At 41.7% G+C, this 17,674-nt stretch overlaps 1 protein-coding gene across 1 annotated transcript; it reads right to left on the reverse strand.

The window, feature by feature from the left end:
* Positions 1 to 11,171: 11,171 nt before the first annotated feature.
* LOC140732982 (immunoglobulin lambda-1 light chain-like) lies at positions 11,172 to 16,395 on the reverse strand. Its single transcript, XM_073055719.1, has 3 exons — positions 16,278 to 16,395; positions 15,849 to 16,190; positions 11,172 to 11,699 (listed from the first exon to the last, which is right to left on the reverse strand). The coding sequence occupies exons 1-3, from the start codon at positions 16,324 to 16,326 to the stop codon at positions 11,377 to 11,379; spliced, it is 714 nt and encodes a 237-aa protein (XP_072911820.1). The 5' UTR covers positions 16,327 to 16,395; the 3' UTR covers positions 11,172 to 11,376.
* Positions 16,396 to 17,674: the final 1,279 nt, after the last annotated feature.

Consider the following 17,674-nt stretch of genomic DNA (forward strand, 5'->3'; position numbering starts at 1 on the left):
GCAGGCTCGAAGGGCCGAATGGTCTACTTTTGCACCTATTGTCTATTGTCTATCATCACTAGTGTCCAACAAGTACATGGTTGAAGAGTACTCATCACTTACATTCCATTATATTGCTTTAGCAAACACGTAAATTGTAGTGGCGTCTCTTGGTTAGCATTTTCTTTCCATGGACACCTGGTAATACATTTTGAAGGTGTTTTGGGGGCTTTTACTTATATACTGATTTAAGCCGATCACCCCCACCCCCCGGGGCAAAGATCAGCAGCTCGCCAGAGTCCTCCATTCTAGGGTAGAATCAAGTTGTCCCCAAGTTCAGCTCATCTAGTCAAAGATGCTTCCTCTCCCAGGGATGAGGTCTTTGGAGCTTCTATTGGAGATTCAGTAGCTCTAGAATTTAATTGGATGGGGTTACCAGCTCCATGCTTAGTACGTATCCTTTCACAGCCGGTTTGGAGTTTTTGGTGGAAGACAATTCTATGAAAAATTCTATGAAAAAGCAAAAACAAATGCGTGAAATTGGATTATTGGTTCACAAGTATAATCACTGGTCCCTCTAAGCTGCACAGGTGTGTAGACGCACAGTAACTGAAATGCTCCTGCACACATATCCTTTGGTGCCATGCAGCTGGAATTTTCTTTTATATTATGTTAATATTACTTTTAAATTATGCTAATATAATCTTGAAATCTATGTTAATATTATTGCGAAATACTCTGTAATTAAGTATATGTTAATAAATAAATTTTCTAAGTGATAATGGAACACAGCCTTTATTGTGAAACATTTTAGAGCATCAATGTATTTATATTGTCAGTGTTTCAAGTTACAACACAGTCAAAAATTGTAACAATAAACACAGAATGGAAGTCGGTAGTTTAATGTTAATAAACTGCAGACACCCTGAATGCAGATACCATCCAGTCAAAATTTTCTACTTTGTAGTTGTGCCTGTCCATTGTTTCGACTGCATGACATAGTTTGGGAGCTATGGTTTGTGTTTATTTGATGTAAAAAATCAATATTCTGAAGTTTTTGGTAAGTAAGCTTTCAAAATCATCTTTTAAAGTGCCGCGCTGTTTTCAAACAATGTAAAAATCTCCTGCCCAGAACAATGGTTGTTCCACACAGCTATAGGAACATCAGAGGCAACTTTGAGTATACGTCTGTAACAGCGACTAAGTCAGCATGTTGCTTGATTAGTGAGTAGGACAAATACTGACTGTTGATTGCAGGCAGACAAATCTCTGGATCTTTATGAGGAGACATTTGTTTATGTTATGAGTGATGAACAGACCTGATGGACAATGGGGTGCAGAGTTAACCATTCCCAACCCCCCCGAGAACTACGAACTATTGCTGTAGTTATGCTACTATTGAGAGAGAGAAAGATAAAGCCCAGGCAAGAACATTTGCTACAGATAAGAGGGGGAGAGAGACTGTTGATTTACTGTATTATGACTTCTACAAGGATTATTTACATTCTACTACTATGCTCGTTAACATTCCTCAGGAGATAGCAGGAGTGGCCTGATTTGATGGACACAGTCATTCAGAGTTGATGGATAGCTGAGACCCCGTGAGTGCGGATAAAAAGACAGGTCTGCAGAGACACTCTTCAGACACACCAGTGGACACTGATTGAGTGTTGGAACCCACAGGAAGGGTGGGGGGCTTCGGAGACAGAACCAGGAGATTGGTCAGTAAAACTCACAGTGTTACAGCAGGGCCGGTGGGGACTTGTGTGTGTGTCCACTCGTGCCAGAGTGACGAGTTCACCACAGAAGAACGGTCTAGCTGAAGGACGGAGGGGTCATAGCTGAATGACCACCACAACAACGGTGCAACGGAATCAAAAGGCAATAGGAAGGTTTGCTGACTGCAGCTGCTTAATCTCTCGCTCTCTCTCTCTCTCCAACGATTACAACCGAACAACCATAATCACTTCAGCATGTATGAACTGAACTGAACTTTATACTTTTCTATGACAATTCATGATTGTCAGAGATGGAAATAGACAAATTACTAAAAAAAAAAAGCGACCGGGGGGCATTAGAGGATGCCAGGAAGGTGGAATTAGTGAGTGTTGCGAGATGATTGAATCTCTCAGCGGTGAAACCAGCGATGAGAAAATTGGAAATACAGAGAGCAATAGCTGAGTATTATGTATCCCAGGGTGTGTTTCCCTCGGGGGCATTGGACCTGTTCCCTGAGAGGAAACCAGTCGAGGGTGAGGTTCAGTTGCAGATGGAAAGATTAAGGTTGGCTGCGGAGAAGAAGAAAAGGGAGCATGATTTCCAGATAAAGGAGTTGGAGGCTGCAAGGCAGAGAGAAGAAGCTGAAAGGCAGAGGGAGGAAAGAGAGAAAGAGAGGCAGCATGAGCTGGAAATGGGATAAAATTCTAAAGGGATTGGGCAGGCTAGATGCAGGAAGATTGTTCCCGATGTTGGGGAAGTCCAGAACGAGAGGGTCACAGTTTAAGGATAAAGGGGAGGACTTTTAGGACCGAGATGAGGAAAAACTTCTTCACGCAGAGAGTGGCGGGTCTGTGGAATTCTCTGCCACAGGAAACAGTTGAGGCCAATTCATTGGCTATATTTAAGAGGGAGTTAGAAATGGCCCTTGTGGCTAAAGGGATCGGGGGTATGAAGAGAAAGCAGGTACAGGGTTCTGAGTTGGATGATCAGCCATGATCATACTGAATGGCGGTGCAGGCTCGAAGGGCCGAATGGCCTACTCTGGCACCCATTTTCTATGTTTCTATGTTTCCGTGTAGATGTAATTTGGTTTCTTTTCCGAAGGTAAATCTACCATTGCCTCACATACCACAGCAATAATCAGCGGCGTCTTCCCATTGCATGTTGGCAATGGTTCCTCGATGAGTCTACGCTCTGACCCCTCTAATGTATGTGGGTTGGCGGCCACGCAGTAACTGAAATGCTCCTGTGCACATAGCTTTTGTTGCCGCATAGCTGAAATGTTCTTTTATTAAATGTTAACATAATTTGAAAATACGCGAATATAATTTTGAAATCTCTGTTAATATATTTGTGAAATGTGAGAGAAATATGAGCCCGAGCTACCATGAGGAAAAGCTCAGCGACGAGTCGAGGGGCCATGGTCGACTACGTTTCTCGCCGATTAAGGTGTCGAAATAGATTGAATCAACGAGGCAAATGCAGAGGAGAGCGAACGGTTCGTGTCGTTGCTGTCGGAGGAGCCGCTGGGTCCCGATGCTCTCGGAGGTGTTATCAAAATTCTGAGATTTATGGATTAGACTGTAGTTGAAACTAAATGTAGTTCATATTGGCTTCTTTCAGTTTTATGTGTTTTTTCACGTTCTCGCCCATTCTTTCTTGTTGCGGATTGGGGGGGCTGGATTGGGTGAAATGTTAGTTTTTGTGCGAGGATGTGCTTGGGGCTTGCGAGTTTTTGTTTCTTATTCTTCTCGTGCGGGGGAGGGGAGTGGATTGATATCTTTCTCTTAACTACTTACATGGTTTTCTGTATTCTATGGCTATCTGGAAAAGAGACAAATTTCAGAATTGTATTTTGCTTCGATAATAAAACGAACTCTTGAACCTTTGAACCTTTTTAACCTTTGAAATTCAGTACTCTGCAATTGATTGTGTTAATGGATATACTCTATAATTTTCTAAATAATAAGCATATCACAACCTTTACATCTTACAGCTTCAAAGTATTTATGTTGTTAGTGTTTCAAGTTATAACACTTACAAATTGTAACAATAAGTACAGATTGGAAGTCGGTAGCTGATTGTTACCATCTAGTCAAAACATTTAATTTTTATCACTGTGCATGTCTGTTGTTTTGACTGCCTAAAATTGTTTACTTGTTTTGTGAGTTGTGATTCAGATTCGTTTGATATGAAAAATTCTATATTCTGACTTATTTCGTTAAGTGATCCTCCAAAAAATCAGTCTAATAAGAATTATTTAAATTTAAAATATTAGAACAAGTAAGGTTCGTTTCTATACAATAGTTGCATGACCGATTAGTTTATTAAATATAGAAACATTAAAAAAACTACAGCACAATACAGGCCCTTCGGCCCACAATGCTGCGCCGAACAAGCACTTACTTTAGAAATTACCTAGGGTTACCCATGGCCCTCTATTTTTCTAATCTCCATGTACATGTCCAGGAGTCTCTTAAAAGACCCTATCGTATCCGCCTCCACCAACGTCGCCGGCAGCCCATTCCACGCACTCACCACTCTGCGTAAAAAACTTACCCCTGACCTGTTTCGAAGCACTTAAAACTATGCCTTCTCATGCTAGCCATTTCAGCCCTCGGAAAAAGCCTCTGACTATCCACACGATCAATGCCTCTCACCATCTTATACACCTCTATCAGGTTACCTCTCATTCTCCGCCGCTCCAAAGAGAAAAGGCCGAGTTCACTCAACGTATTGTCATAAGGCATGCTCCCCAATCTAGGCAACATCCTTGTAAATCTCCTCTGCACCCTTTCTATAGTTTCCACATTCTTCCTATAATGAGGTGACCAGAACAGAGCACGGTACTCCAAGTGGGGTCTGACCCGGGTCCTATATAGCTGTACATTACCTCTCGGCTCTTAAACTCGATCCCATGATTGATGAAGGCCAAATGCATCGTATGCTTTCTTAACCACAGAGTCAACCTGCAGAGCAGGTTATAATTTATAAAATTATAAATTTTAGACTTACCTTGCATTTTTTCAAATAATAGTAATAATGATAACGTTTTAGTATTCTCATATAATAATTATTACCGTTTTTAGTATCCAAAGGATGTCGAAAAAGGAAAGCAGAGGAAGAGTTTAATGCTTTGAAGAACAGAGCTTGTACAAAATTTAAGGTAGAATGGCTCTGGGAAATCATAGGTGCTGAACTACCGGCTTCACCTTTAAAAAATGGCGCTATCTTTACATATCAAGACACTAGCGATGTACGCACCATTTGTGCAGAAGCGAAAGTTGGAGACTATTTCAGTACTGAAAAAATGGGAATCATGGAAGTTAAATTACATAAAATGATATCTTAACCAGAGGATTCATGTAGATGCAGTTACCAAGTTACGCAACCCGATGAAATGTGGAATTTTGCACTCGTTAACTGAAACTCCAAAAGAGTATGAAACAAAATGCACGAGGAAATCTAATTCTGATATCGTCAGTGGTAATGATAACATTTTCTTAGCAATTAAAATTAATGTTTCTATGCATTCCTAGCAAATAATTGGCAGGAAGAATTATGCGTTTGTATTTGTTCTGTGCATTAGCTTTGTGCTTCAGAAACTGATAGTGGAAGAATTGAGGATATCTGCTTTCCGGACACTAACTGCTGACGAACGGATAGACATTTCTGTACATAAAATGTTAATCTAGTATTTTAACTTTCGACCGAAAGTAAAACTTCTCTAAAGCTGTATTTGTCGGTGTTTTGCAACTAACCCCCTGTGGCAGTACTACTATTGTTGAAGCAATAAACGCATTTTATATCAGCAGCAATATTGATAGTCAAGCGGTGGTTATGCTTACGTCAGACAGCGCAGTTGTTATGGTTGGGAAGAACAATGGCGTGGCAGCATTTCTTCGACGAGAAATACAGCATCTGGATGAGCAACATTTGCGTCGCACACAGAGAACTGGGATTAGACAACGCATGGGAAAGAGTATACAGGAAATAGAAGCACCACTACGAACACCACCGAAGGATCTGTTCGTCTGCTGTATTGCTCTATGTTCTGTGTTCTATGTTACAAATCCCCTCCTTACCGCCGACGGGGGATCAACAATGGAATGTTTCCGCAGTTCTGCACAAAATGCTGAAGACCCCAAATCAGTGGCCGAGTTTCACCAGCCATCTCCCCCTCCCTCTCGCGCCCTGTCCACCACTGACGCCGAGATTGCGTAACATTTACACACGATCGGAGATCAGGATTCGCCGGCACATTCTCCCAAGAACAACGAAGAGCGCTAAAGTACAGCAACTTGCATTTTATCAGAAGTGTCTGTTTTTCTTTTAGTGTTTCCAATTGATGAGGATTGTGTCGATTTTAGGATTGAAGTTTCTTTTTTTAAAGTTGTCTCACATTAATTTAATTTACCAGTTGACTGATTGCTAAAGACTTTTAGAGATATCAACAGAATTCCGACAGAGAGCGAAGCCGGGAGCATGCTTTGGCATCTGTCTCATGTTTCTTGTACGTCGGGATTTCTGTTGCTCATTCACGTAACCCTGTTTCGTTGTGCGCCGGTCATGCTGCCGCTGATGCCCCAGTCTGAGTCGACTGAACGTGGGAAAAGGAAAGTCAGTGGGATTGAAATTACATGCGCTAGCGTTGCAGCAGGCTGTATTCAAGAAAATCTAGGCTCTTTTGGCTTTGTTGGACCCATTCGTTGTAAATGAAATACAGTGCGAAGGCTGTGTGGTCTCAGCATTCAAGGCGTGGGCTTCGAGGATCGTCTTCTCCTCGGTTCCCACAATCCATGTGAGGTTGAAGCGATGCAACATTCCCCCCTACCGGCGCAGAGACATATGACAAACGTGAAAACAAAAGAGAAAAGAGATTGGAGCACAATTAGGTTATTCGGCCCATAGAGTCTGCCCCGCTTCATAGTCCATTGTGCTGAAGGAAATAATATGAAGACTCTTCACTGACATGTAACAGAAAAGTAAAGGTAGGAGTAGATATAATTCGCTCTCAACTTGTTTGCTTCACCATTTAAAAGCATCCTGCCTGACTGAATTCGAAACTTTATTTCGTATTCCTGCCTGAACTCTTTCGGTTTCTAATGATCTTCCTCTGCCTTAAATATATTCCAAGAATCGATTCGCACTGCCTTCTGTGAAAGGACTCCAAATACGTCAGCGTATCACGTGTTAACGCGTTGTTTTAAAACAAGAAAACATTGCTCCCGTGGTTTATGAGATAATTATTTTATTTTGGGCGAGGAAATCGCTAAGATTGTAAAACGTTTAATCGGTTTGAGGCAAAGAACGAGCTTGCATCAACTTGGAAAGCCATTACGTAAAAAGAAAGATAATAACATTTATTTGCCTTTTTGTTCTTGGAGGAAGTGACCTCATCCCCGATCCGTATTATTTACCTCTGTGATTCGTCCAAGAACGCCACTATTGCAGGACGAATCGCAGACGGCGATGAGCTAGCGCACAGCAGCGACATAGGACATCTATTTGACCACGGCCGCAAACAAGTTCTTGCTCAATGTTAGTAAAAATAAGGAACTGATTATTGACTTCAGAACGGGGAAGTAGGGCGTACACCTGCCAGTTGACATTCGTGGATCGGCGGGAGAGAGGATCAAAATCTTTAAATTAGTCATTACGTATCGATGCCGGCAAGGCGTGCCTGTATCTTTACTTTCTCGGAAGGTTAAGGAGCTTCGGGGTGTCACCGAATACATGATGGGAAGAGTGATGAGGAGAACTTCGACAAGTGTATTGTTCAAACTATCCTGACTCGTTGCATCTGCTCGGACACTGAAATTCTCTGATACTGTGCATTTAAGAAGTCGGAAGGAGCGATCTCAGCCCAATACATCAGGACGCATCCTTCCTCAGTGTCGGTCGGAGGATTCTATGATATATGCTATCTTTAGAAGGTACTGCTTCAAGAAGGCAACATCTGTCATCAAAGATCCCCACCATTAAGCCAATGATAACAAATCCAACGCAGTTCAGACTATAGTCCTGATGTTCGTTTCATTTAATGAATTTAAATCGAACCCATAAGACCTGATGATTCTCTATCCATATTTGTAACTTACCTATAAGCCTCACAATTTTACCAGTCCTGGTGTCATCCTCGATCTTGCTCATCCACCCAACTGCATTTTTATCCAAGTCACAGATATATGTCACAAACAAGAAGTTCGAGCACTGACATTTGGTCACGGAGCTCCAGACAGCAAAACAGCCTTCTACCCTCACTCTGTCTTCCATGGACAAAGCCATTTCCAAACAGAAATATATAATGCACATGGGATCGCATCTATCTTTATCTTCTCAATCAAATTACCACGAGGGACCTTTCCAAATGCTTTATTAATATTCATATAAATAATTTTCACTGCATTACCTCATTAAGCACCGTTGTCACCTCCTCAAAAACTCCAATCAAGTTTGTAAGACAGTACCAGCTCACACAACGTCGTGCTGGCTGTCCCTAAGCACAGAAATTATATCCAGAAATATTCTCTCCGATAGCATCCTTACAGCAAACAGATGTACTCGTCTATAATTACTTGAAATATTCCTATTTTGCAGAAAAGTATAATATTTGCTACTTTCTTGTCCCCCAGGACCTCGCTTATAGCTAGTCAACACACTAAAATCGTCGGCATTGACAACACTTGCTTCTGTCAATATGCCAAAACATTTGCCATCAGATTCTGCGGATTTATCCACCTTAATGCTTTTCAGAAGACCCTGCACTACTTCCTCCGGAATCTCAAAATGTCACGGCACATTCGCATGCCCTACACTGCCTTCAATATCCTCCAAATCCTTGTCCTCGGTAAATACCGACTCCAAGTACTAATTTAGCACATTCATAGATCCCTCAAAAATCACGGTGTAAGTTAATAGGATTGTTAAGAAGGCGTATGGCCTTCATTAGTCGGGCATTGAATTCAAAGGCCACCAGGTAATGTTGCATTTCTATAAAATTCTGGTTAGACTACACTTTCATTATTGTGTTTGATTCTGGTCATTTTAGGAAGGACGTGGAAGCTGCAGAGAGGGTTTAGATGAGATTTACCATGAGGCCGCTTGGATTAGAGAGCATGTCTTATCAGAATAGGTTGAGCGAGCTAGGGCTTTTTTTCTTAAGACGAAGGAGATTGAAAGACGCCCTGATAGGACTGCATAAGATAAAATACATAGATAGAGTGGATAACCAGCGCCTTTTCTGTATGGCGGTATTGGCTTATACCAGAGGGGATGATCGGAACGAAGTATGGAAGGATGTCAGAGCTAAGTTCTTTACACAGAGAGTGCTGGAATGCCTTGCCAGTGTGGTGGTAGAGGCAAATATATCAGGGATATTTAAGCAACTCTTAGGCAATGGATGAAAGAAAAATGGAGGGCTATGTGGGAGGGAATGGTTAGTTTGATCTTGGATTAGGTTAAAAGGTGGGCGCACATCGTGGGGCAAAAGGCCCGTGCTATGTTTAACGTTTCTGTGTGCTCTTTACTATAATACTAATTGCGTCCATCCACCAACTTCTCTGTATAAATCACCCCCCCCGTTATTCGGACAGCTAAATATATAAGCTGATCCACAGCGTATTGTTAATAACGATATTCCTGTCATTCATCTCCAACATTTATTTTTGGATCGGCTGCGATTTGTCTAAGCATAAGATAAATGGCTACCATTTCAATAAATAACTTAAAAGACAAGTTTCAGCAGGATGAGAATACGAATTGTAGTCACGTCTTTCTAATTTGTTTTCCAAAAGTGCCTTTGTCTCGATAATAAAAAAATTATGAAAATGCCAGCATTCCTCGATATTGTTACTGGGAGAATTCAATCTACCCGCACAAGCTGCATTTGCATTCCCCCGCTATTCCACTTCGTGACTCTCCAAGTGTCCAGCAATGGAAATGGAACTTTCGGCACTCTTTGACTTTGCCCGACGCAGAATTCCAGAGCTCATTTGCTTCAATGGGGATGGTGAAGATGCAAGAAAGAAGGAAGGGATATATACATTATATTTTGTCTATTCGTGTTTATTTTCTTTTTTAATTACTGTTTTATTTAGTTACTGTTTAATATGATATTGTAACTGTTAAACATATTAAAGGATTTTAAACATGCCCGAATAACAGAGAAATTCTGAAATGTTGAATAAATGTTTCTAAAATTTGATAGTTTGAGGTGAGCCATGTCCTTTGACAAAAACTTCAAGTGCATTTCAATGGGTGGACCGTATTTTGGTCATTTCATCGACCTATCACAAAACTGAAAGTTCTGCCAGAGGAACTGTAACTGTCCACCTGCCGTGCAGTAATTGAAATGCTCCCGCGCACATAGTATTTGTGGCGCGAAACTGCAATTGTCTTTTGCATAATTGTCTTTGAAGCACTGCGCAGGTTTCAAGACCTGTAGGAATTTCCTGGTCGGAGGAATGGTTGGTCCATGCAGCTGTGAAAAAAACACATGGCTCCCTATATTCAGAGAAAGGAATATCAGCGGGCCGCAGTCCAGAGCGATTGATGAAGAGTTCGTGACTTTATTTTCTCAGTTTCAATGAACCATGTATGGATTTCAATAATTAATTGCAAACTTGCTTTACTAATCTTTTCTTATCGAGATAAAGTCACCTGTAAAGCCAATTAAAAAGACGTGACTACAATCCGTATTCTCATCCTCCGGAAACTTATCTTTTAAGTTATTTATTGGAACGGAAGACATTTATCTTATGGTTAGGATATCGTTTTCTCAGACCTACCTACTATGGCCACTGTGTTCTACAGTTCATGATCAATCTATCATTACATAAATTCTACAAACTGATGTACAAATGTCGCTGCGCTATCTTCGTCGCTTCACTGTTGTGAAGCCCGAAATAGCTTTAGATTATTTAGATTAACCACCGTCAGACTGTATTGACGAGAGATGCTTTGGACTACCATTTCCTATGTTTGTTAGGTATCGTAACAATATCGTAAGCCGAAATCACCTCGAACGATACCTATAGTTCTGAAGGACACTTGAGCAAGAATTTCATTAGTTTGAACTCTAGTAAGTGCTATTCTGCTCTGCGCCGCTGCTGACACAGGGTACACAAGCCCTTGTCTCCCTGAATATAACCAGCTGTAGAAAAACCATTTCCATACAATACTAAAATTGGAAATCGAATATGCCAACGATGTTCGAATAAAGGCAGTATCACGATTTCATTTACTATGTATGTAAATTTCGCTGACAGGTAATTACACCACTGTTCTGATGTAGCCATAGTGAATATGGTTTCTTCAGGAGGAAAATAAACCCAATAATTAGCACAACGTTGAAGAGACGTTGTCTATTTTATTTCATCGAATGCCAAATCTTGATCATCTTCACTATCTATGCAAACTTTTGAAAAAATAATGCTCTTGTCGGACATATCGAACAAGGCAAAACGACACAGTAGATCGGGTACAGTTTAATTACTTTGGGATAGCATTACATTGATGATGTTAATTTCAGAACGAATGCAATTTAAGAATGCACAGCAGGACGCAATGCATGTTTTCTCCTGGTTGAGAAATGAGTCAGCGACAATCTAAAATTTATCATCTGTACATGAAATTCATTTGTTTTATTTTAAAGAAACAGTGTCTAAACATATTGTGTTACATACAGCTGGATCGCGCGATGTTTGTTTGAAATGGGGTTGCCTGAGACTCGTGTTTAACCACGCAGGAGTAAAGCTCGTGTGAGTTCCAGTCTGAGGCTGGCAGAGTCAGGTAACTGCTCGCACTGAACGTGTTGTCCGCGTCCTGCTGGATCCGGCTGGTCTCAACGCCATTCCTTCTCGTACTGCCGTCCACTGTCCACTCGATATTCACAGCGGCCGGATTAAACCCGCTCACTAAACACACCAGGGTGGCGGTGCCCTGTCCCCGAATTTCTTCCGCAGACGGTCGGAGGACGGATACGGCGGGTTTTCGCGGACCTGTAAATAGAAAGAAGTGCAGGGAAATGAATTATTAATTGATATAAATTGGAATCAACTTTGTCTTTTTCAAACGATTTTACAACCATAAAAGTGAGAACGCATGAGAACCCGATCACAACTGTATTTCATTAATGCATTTTGATCTTCAACAAACGCATCAAAGCCAATTCATGATGAACATTAGAAATAGCTACAAAGTAAAGAGAGGGTTTTTCATAACAGCAAAATTCAAAGCGATAAAATAAGAAATTTCGATGCTATACAAAATCCGACTGGAGAGGCTTCTGAACAATCGCTGACAGAACCCCTCTAATCGTGAAAGACTCTCCAATATACATAAGACATACTTCATATATCCCATGATACGCCGATCCAATCTGATGTAACTATGTTATAGTTAATATCGAGACAGATTATTGGCATGTTCCATGGTGTTAAAATCGTAAAGACATGAATAATAGAACCCGATAACCAGTCTCAGAGGTCTATGAAGTCCAGAAGATGTGGATAGCTGGGTCAAGGTTTTTATAACCATTTATTTTCATTAATTTGAAAAGTTGAACCCATTCACACAATAAGATATCAAGACTACAGAACAGAATTTACAAATAAATCGTTTTACGGTGGTATCTCGTAGGAAAACGCGGCGACATGTCAGAAAAGCTAAAGACCGATTTTCCAGTGTTTCAGACCTCAGAGTTGTTATTCACGGATGAATCACTCAGTACGGGAATGATCAGGTATCCAAAAATTAGATACTTAGTGGCCTGCGGGATTGGGGGGTTTGAAATGTAAACAGAACTGGTGGGCCGAGTGATAATTTCATATCAAAGCTGAGACATTTACACTGAGACGTTGCAGAAGGTCAAACACACCGGTGAGGCCGAGGTGGGCTCTGGGGTGGCGTCTTGCTGAAGGCAAATTGGGTAGAAGTTAGAACGGAGCACCAGAATCTTGATGACTTCAGGTTAATAGGTATAGAACAAAAGGAGCTGAAGTAACGTGAAAAGATCAAATTGAGCAAACAAAGATTGAAATTAGGCATAAATGGAAATTAAACATAAGTGATAGTAGTTGCTATGACGAAGGAGAAGGAGCTTGGGAGGCTGAAAGATCTGAAGTTAGATAAGTCACCAAACTAGATGGACTCCACTCCAGGATTCTGAAGGCAGTATCTGGATAGATTAGAGAGGCATTAGTAAAGATCTTTCAGGAATGGGCCCAGGGGTCCGGAGGACTGGAAAATCACAAATATTACTCCACACTCTGAGAAGAGAGGGACGCAAAAGGCAGGAGATTATGGGCCAGCTAGTCTGACATCAGTCAATTTCCTAGTAAACATACCGATGTTTAATCGAAATTTAGACATATTGAGATTGCTAGAATCCATTAGTAAGGACGAAATTTCCAGGTACTTGGTGGCATACGATAAAATAAGCCGTGATCAGCATGGTTCCCTTTAGGGGTAATTTAGTTGACAAATCTGTTGAGATTCTCTGAGAAAATACCAAGCAGGATAGAGAAATAAGAGTCAGTGGATGTTATTGATATGGATATTCTGAAGACCATTGACAAAGTGTCACACATCAGGCTGCTTAACACGATAAGAGCATAAACTATCACGGGCATAGACGGAGCATTGGCTGACTGGCAGGAGAAAAGCGTGAGGATAATCTTTTCTGGTTGGCTACCGGTGACTAGTGGTGTTCTGCAAGGATCGGTGTTGAGTCTGCTACGTTTCATGCTGGAAGTTAATGATCTGAACGACGGGATTTATGGATTTGTGGCCACGTTTGCGGATGATGCAAAGACAGGTGGAGGAGTAGACAGTGTTGAGGCAGTAGGAGTCTGCTGAATGATCTTGATGGATCAGGTGAATGGGCAAAGAAGTGACAGATGGAGTACACTGTAGGAAATTGTATGGTCGTGGGCGATGGTAGAAGGAATAAAGGTACAGACTTCTCCTAAACGGGGACCGAATTAAGAAGTTGGAGGTGCAAGGAGACTTGGAAGTCATCCTGCAGGATTCCCAAAATGTTAACTTGCAGGCAAAAGCAAGGTTAGGATTCATTTCGAGATGAGTAGTTTATAAAAGCAAGGATGCAATGCTAAGGTTTTAAAAGGCAATAGCCAGAGCAGATTTAGAGTATTATGAGCAGTTTTGGGCCACATATCAAAGAAAGGATGTGCTGGCATTGGAGAGGGACAAAAGCAGGCTTACAGGAAAGATGCCGACAATGAAAGAGTGAAAGTATGAGCACTTGATGGCCCTGGGCCTGTACACGCTGGATTTCAGAAGAATTGTGGGGGATGGGGTGAGGGGGTGTGGAGGATGAAGTTTCATTTTAACCTACCGAATACCGAAAGAGCTAGATGGAGTTGAACAATAGACAATAGACAATAGGTGCAGAAGTGGACCATTCGGCCCTTCGAGCCTGCACCGCCATTTTGAGATCATGGCTGATCAATTCCTATCAATACCCGGTTCCTGCCTTGTCCCCATATCCCTTGATTCCCCTATCCATAAGATACCTATCTAGCTCCTTCTTGAAAGCATCCAGAGAATTGGCCTCCACTACCTTCCGAGGCAGTGCATTCCAGACTCCCACAACTCTCTGGGAGAAGAAGTTTTTCCTTAACTCTGTCCTAAATGACCTACCCATTATTCTCAAACCATGCCCTCTGGTACTGGACTCTCCCAGCATCTAGAACATATTTCCTGCCTCTATCTTGTTCAATCCCTTAATAATCTTATATGTTTCAATCAGATCCCTTCTCAATCTCCTTAATTCCAGCATGTACAAGCCCAGTCTCTCTAACCTCTCTGCGTAAGACAGTCCAGACATCCCAGGAATTAACCTCGTGAATTTACGCTGCACTTCCTCTACAGCCAGGATGTCCATCCTTAACCCTGGAGACCAAAACTGTACACAGTGCTCCAGGTGTGGTCTCACCAGGGCTCTGTACAAACGCAAGAGGATTTCCTTGCTCTTGTACTCAATTCCCTTTGTAATAAAGGCCAACATTCCATTAGCCTTCTTCACTGCCAGCTGCACTTGCTCATTCACCTTCAGTGACTGATGAACAAGGACTCCGAGATCTCTTTGTATTACTCCCTTACCCAACTCTATACCGTTCAGATAATAATCTGCCTTCCTGTTCTTACTCCCAAAGTGGGAGGATGCTCCCTATAGTGCGAAAGGCTAGTCCTGAAAGAAAATCCTTTGAATATAGGGACAACCCTTTAGAAAAGAAAAGACGAGAATTTGATTTATCCATAAAGTGGTGAATCTGTAGAATATATTTTCAAAGGAGGCTGTAGAGACCAAGTCTTTGGGTATATTTAAAACGGAGTTTTATAGTGTCTTGATTACTAACGGCATCAAAGGTTATGGGGAGAGGTCAGGAGAATGAGCTTGTGAGAAAATATACCAGCGATGATCAAATGAAGGAACAGACTCGTGGGGTCGAATTCCCTAATTCTGTTCCTAGGTTTTACCGTCTTAAGGAAATAGAAGTTCTCTATCGCAATTTGGTAACATGCACAGCTCGGCTCTTGTCCCCATTAAGCTTCAGGTTCAGGACAGAGTTTATTGGCAGTCAACTGTATACATGTATACAGTGAAACATAACAACGTTTTAGGAGACCAAGGTGCACAACACAATACACACAAAATAAATTAAAATTAGCAGAAATAAATTCTTGAAACATAACAAAATATATTCCAGACGATTGGCATCCAGATCCTCTATACAAGAACTTGTGGGCTCTAAACACGACTTCACATCGGTTGTCTAATGCAAAACCTCATTTTTGCGAATATATTTTAATACATCTGTTCCCTGGGAGACTTTTAAGAAACACTTGCTAGCAGCACGAAGCATCTATTCACGAAGCTATTTTAGAAATGTTATGGCAATGAACTCAGGTTATTTTGAAGATACTTTTCAGCTAAATTAAGTAAACCCTACCCAGCAAACAGGATGCATTTGCGCTAGTTTTCTGCCTGCGGTATTGTAAAGATACAATGAGAGGCGGACTGTAAATCAGATCGAAGCATCAGGATTGATAAAATTATTCCAAGGCTCAAATGAAAAAAAAAACAAAATCAAAAGGTGATTAGACCCCAACAAATATTTACTTACTGTTGAAATTCAGTTTGGTTCCTCTCCCAAATGTGACTATGCTACCATCCCAGACACCACAGTAATAATCGGCGGCGTCCTCCCTTTGCACGCTGGTGATGGTTAAATGCATTTGGTTGCTCGATGAGTCTACGGAACCGGTGAATCGATCTGGAATTCCCGATCCTCTCGTGGAGCTTTCATACAACACAAAAACTGGGGCGCTGCCGGGTTTCTGCAAGTACCAGCTCTTGTCGTAGCTGCTGATTCTACCCCTTGACATGGTACAAGTGATTTTCACGGTTCTACCCGGAGTCGCCGATACGGACGGAGACTGAGTCAAAGTCATCTCCGCGTTTGCAGCTGGCGAAAGTAACAAATAATTATTTAAAACCCTTAAGTAAAAAGACAACATAAAGAACAGTATAAAGGATTAAGTACTCTACTTACTGAACAAACAGGACACAAAGGCGGAAAGAACCAGGACCCATTCAGCCATGGTGAAGCTGATAAGAATCAGAAGTCAAAGGCTTTCGGACACAATCCTGTTCAGGGCTTTCGAAGCTGCTCCTTAAGAACTGTGGAAGACTGCAAAGTCACTGAAATATATATTCATCAGATCTCTACTCTCGAATGAATTGGATCTTGATTTAGGAAATGGGCGGGGCAACTATGTAAACGATGCTGAGGTCGAGAGGGCTGAGAAATTCAAGTTCAGTGGAGTAGACATCACCAACAACCTATCCTGGTCCAACCACGTAGATATCACGGCAAAGGAGTGCTCACCAGCTTTTATCAACTTTTACCGATGAATTGTGTCTGGATGCAGAACGGCTGGTGTCTGCTCTGTTGGTATTTGAAATAAACTAAAGAGACACACACAAAATGCTGGTGGAACACAGCAGGCCAGGCAGCATCTATGGGGTGAAGCACTGTCGACGTTTCGGGCCGAGACCCTTCGTCAGGACTAACTGAAAGGAAAGATTTTGTGTGTGTTGCTTGAATTTCCAGCATCTGCAGATTTCCTCGTGTTAAACCAAATAGAGTTGCGCTTAGAGCTCAGCACATCACGGAAGCCAACTCCTCTCCATGGATTCTGTATACACTGTCGCTGCCTTGGCAAAGCAGCCAATATAGGCAAAGACCTCATCCATCACGGGCATTCTCTCTCCTCCCCCATCCCATCGGGCAGAAGATCCAAAAGCCTTAAAGGCACTTACCACCAGGCCCAAAGACAGCGTCTGTCTCGGTGTTATGTGACCACTTAATGTTTCCCTACTGCGATCAGATAGACTCTTGACCTGACAAGCTACGTCGTTATGCCCTTGCACCTTACTGCCTACCTGTCCTGCACTTTCTCTGTAACTGTAACACTTTATTCTGCGCGCTTGTGCTATTTCAATGCACTGATGAACTGATCTGCATGAATGACCTGCAAGACAATTTGTTCTCTGCGCATCGGTGCATGTAACAATTAAGCAATTTGAAAATTTACCAATTTACTGATTCACAGGTTCACTGTCACTGACATTTGCCACATTTCCACACAGCCCCAAACTCCAACCCCCACATACAATTTCACAGGGGGCATATAAACCATCAATGTATCAAAATGGGAAGAAGCGGCTGAAGTACTGTAGGTTTGAGGTTGCCATAGGCGGGAATAGCTCAGGGGAAAGGGCTGCATCTGACCAGAAATACGAAGCGATTAATAGATAACAGGCGAACAGAAAGACGAGTTTACAACGAATTGATTATTGCGAGTAAACAGAAATGTTATAAGGAAAGCTGAGAAGGAATTTGAGTAGAGTCTCTGAGGCGTATCCACTTGTTATTTACCAAATATA

This window comes from Hemitrygon akajei, chromosome 9 (assembly GCF_048418815.1).
Source record: "Hemitrygon akajei chromosome 9, sHemAka1.3, whole genome shotgun sequence".
Classification (NCBI taxonomy): Eukaryota; Metazoa; Chordata; class Chondrichthyes; order Myliobatiformes; family Dasyatidae; genus Hemitrygon; species Hemitrygon akajei.

Coding starts and splice junctions, on each gene's coding strand:
- LOC140732982 (XM_073055719.1), bottom strand. CDS start 16,326: ATGGCTGAATGGGTCCTGGTTCTTTCCGCCTTTGTGTCCTGTTTGTTC. Junction 16,191..16,277: donor CTTTGTGTCCTGTTTGTTCA/GTAAGTAGAGTA, acceptor TACTTTCGCCAG/CTGCAAACGCGGAGATGACT. Junction 11,700..15,848: donor AACCAAACTGAATTTCAACA/GTAAGTAAATAT, acceptor TTCTATTTACAG/GTCCGCGAAAACCCGCCGTA.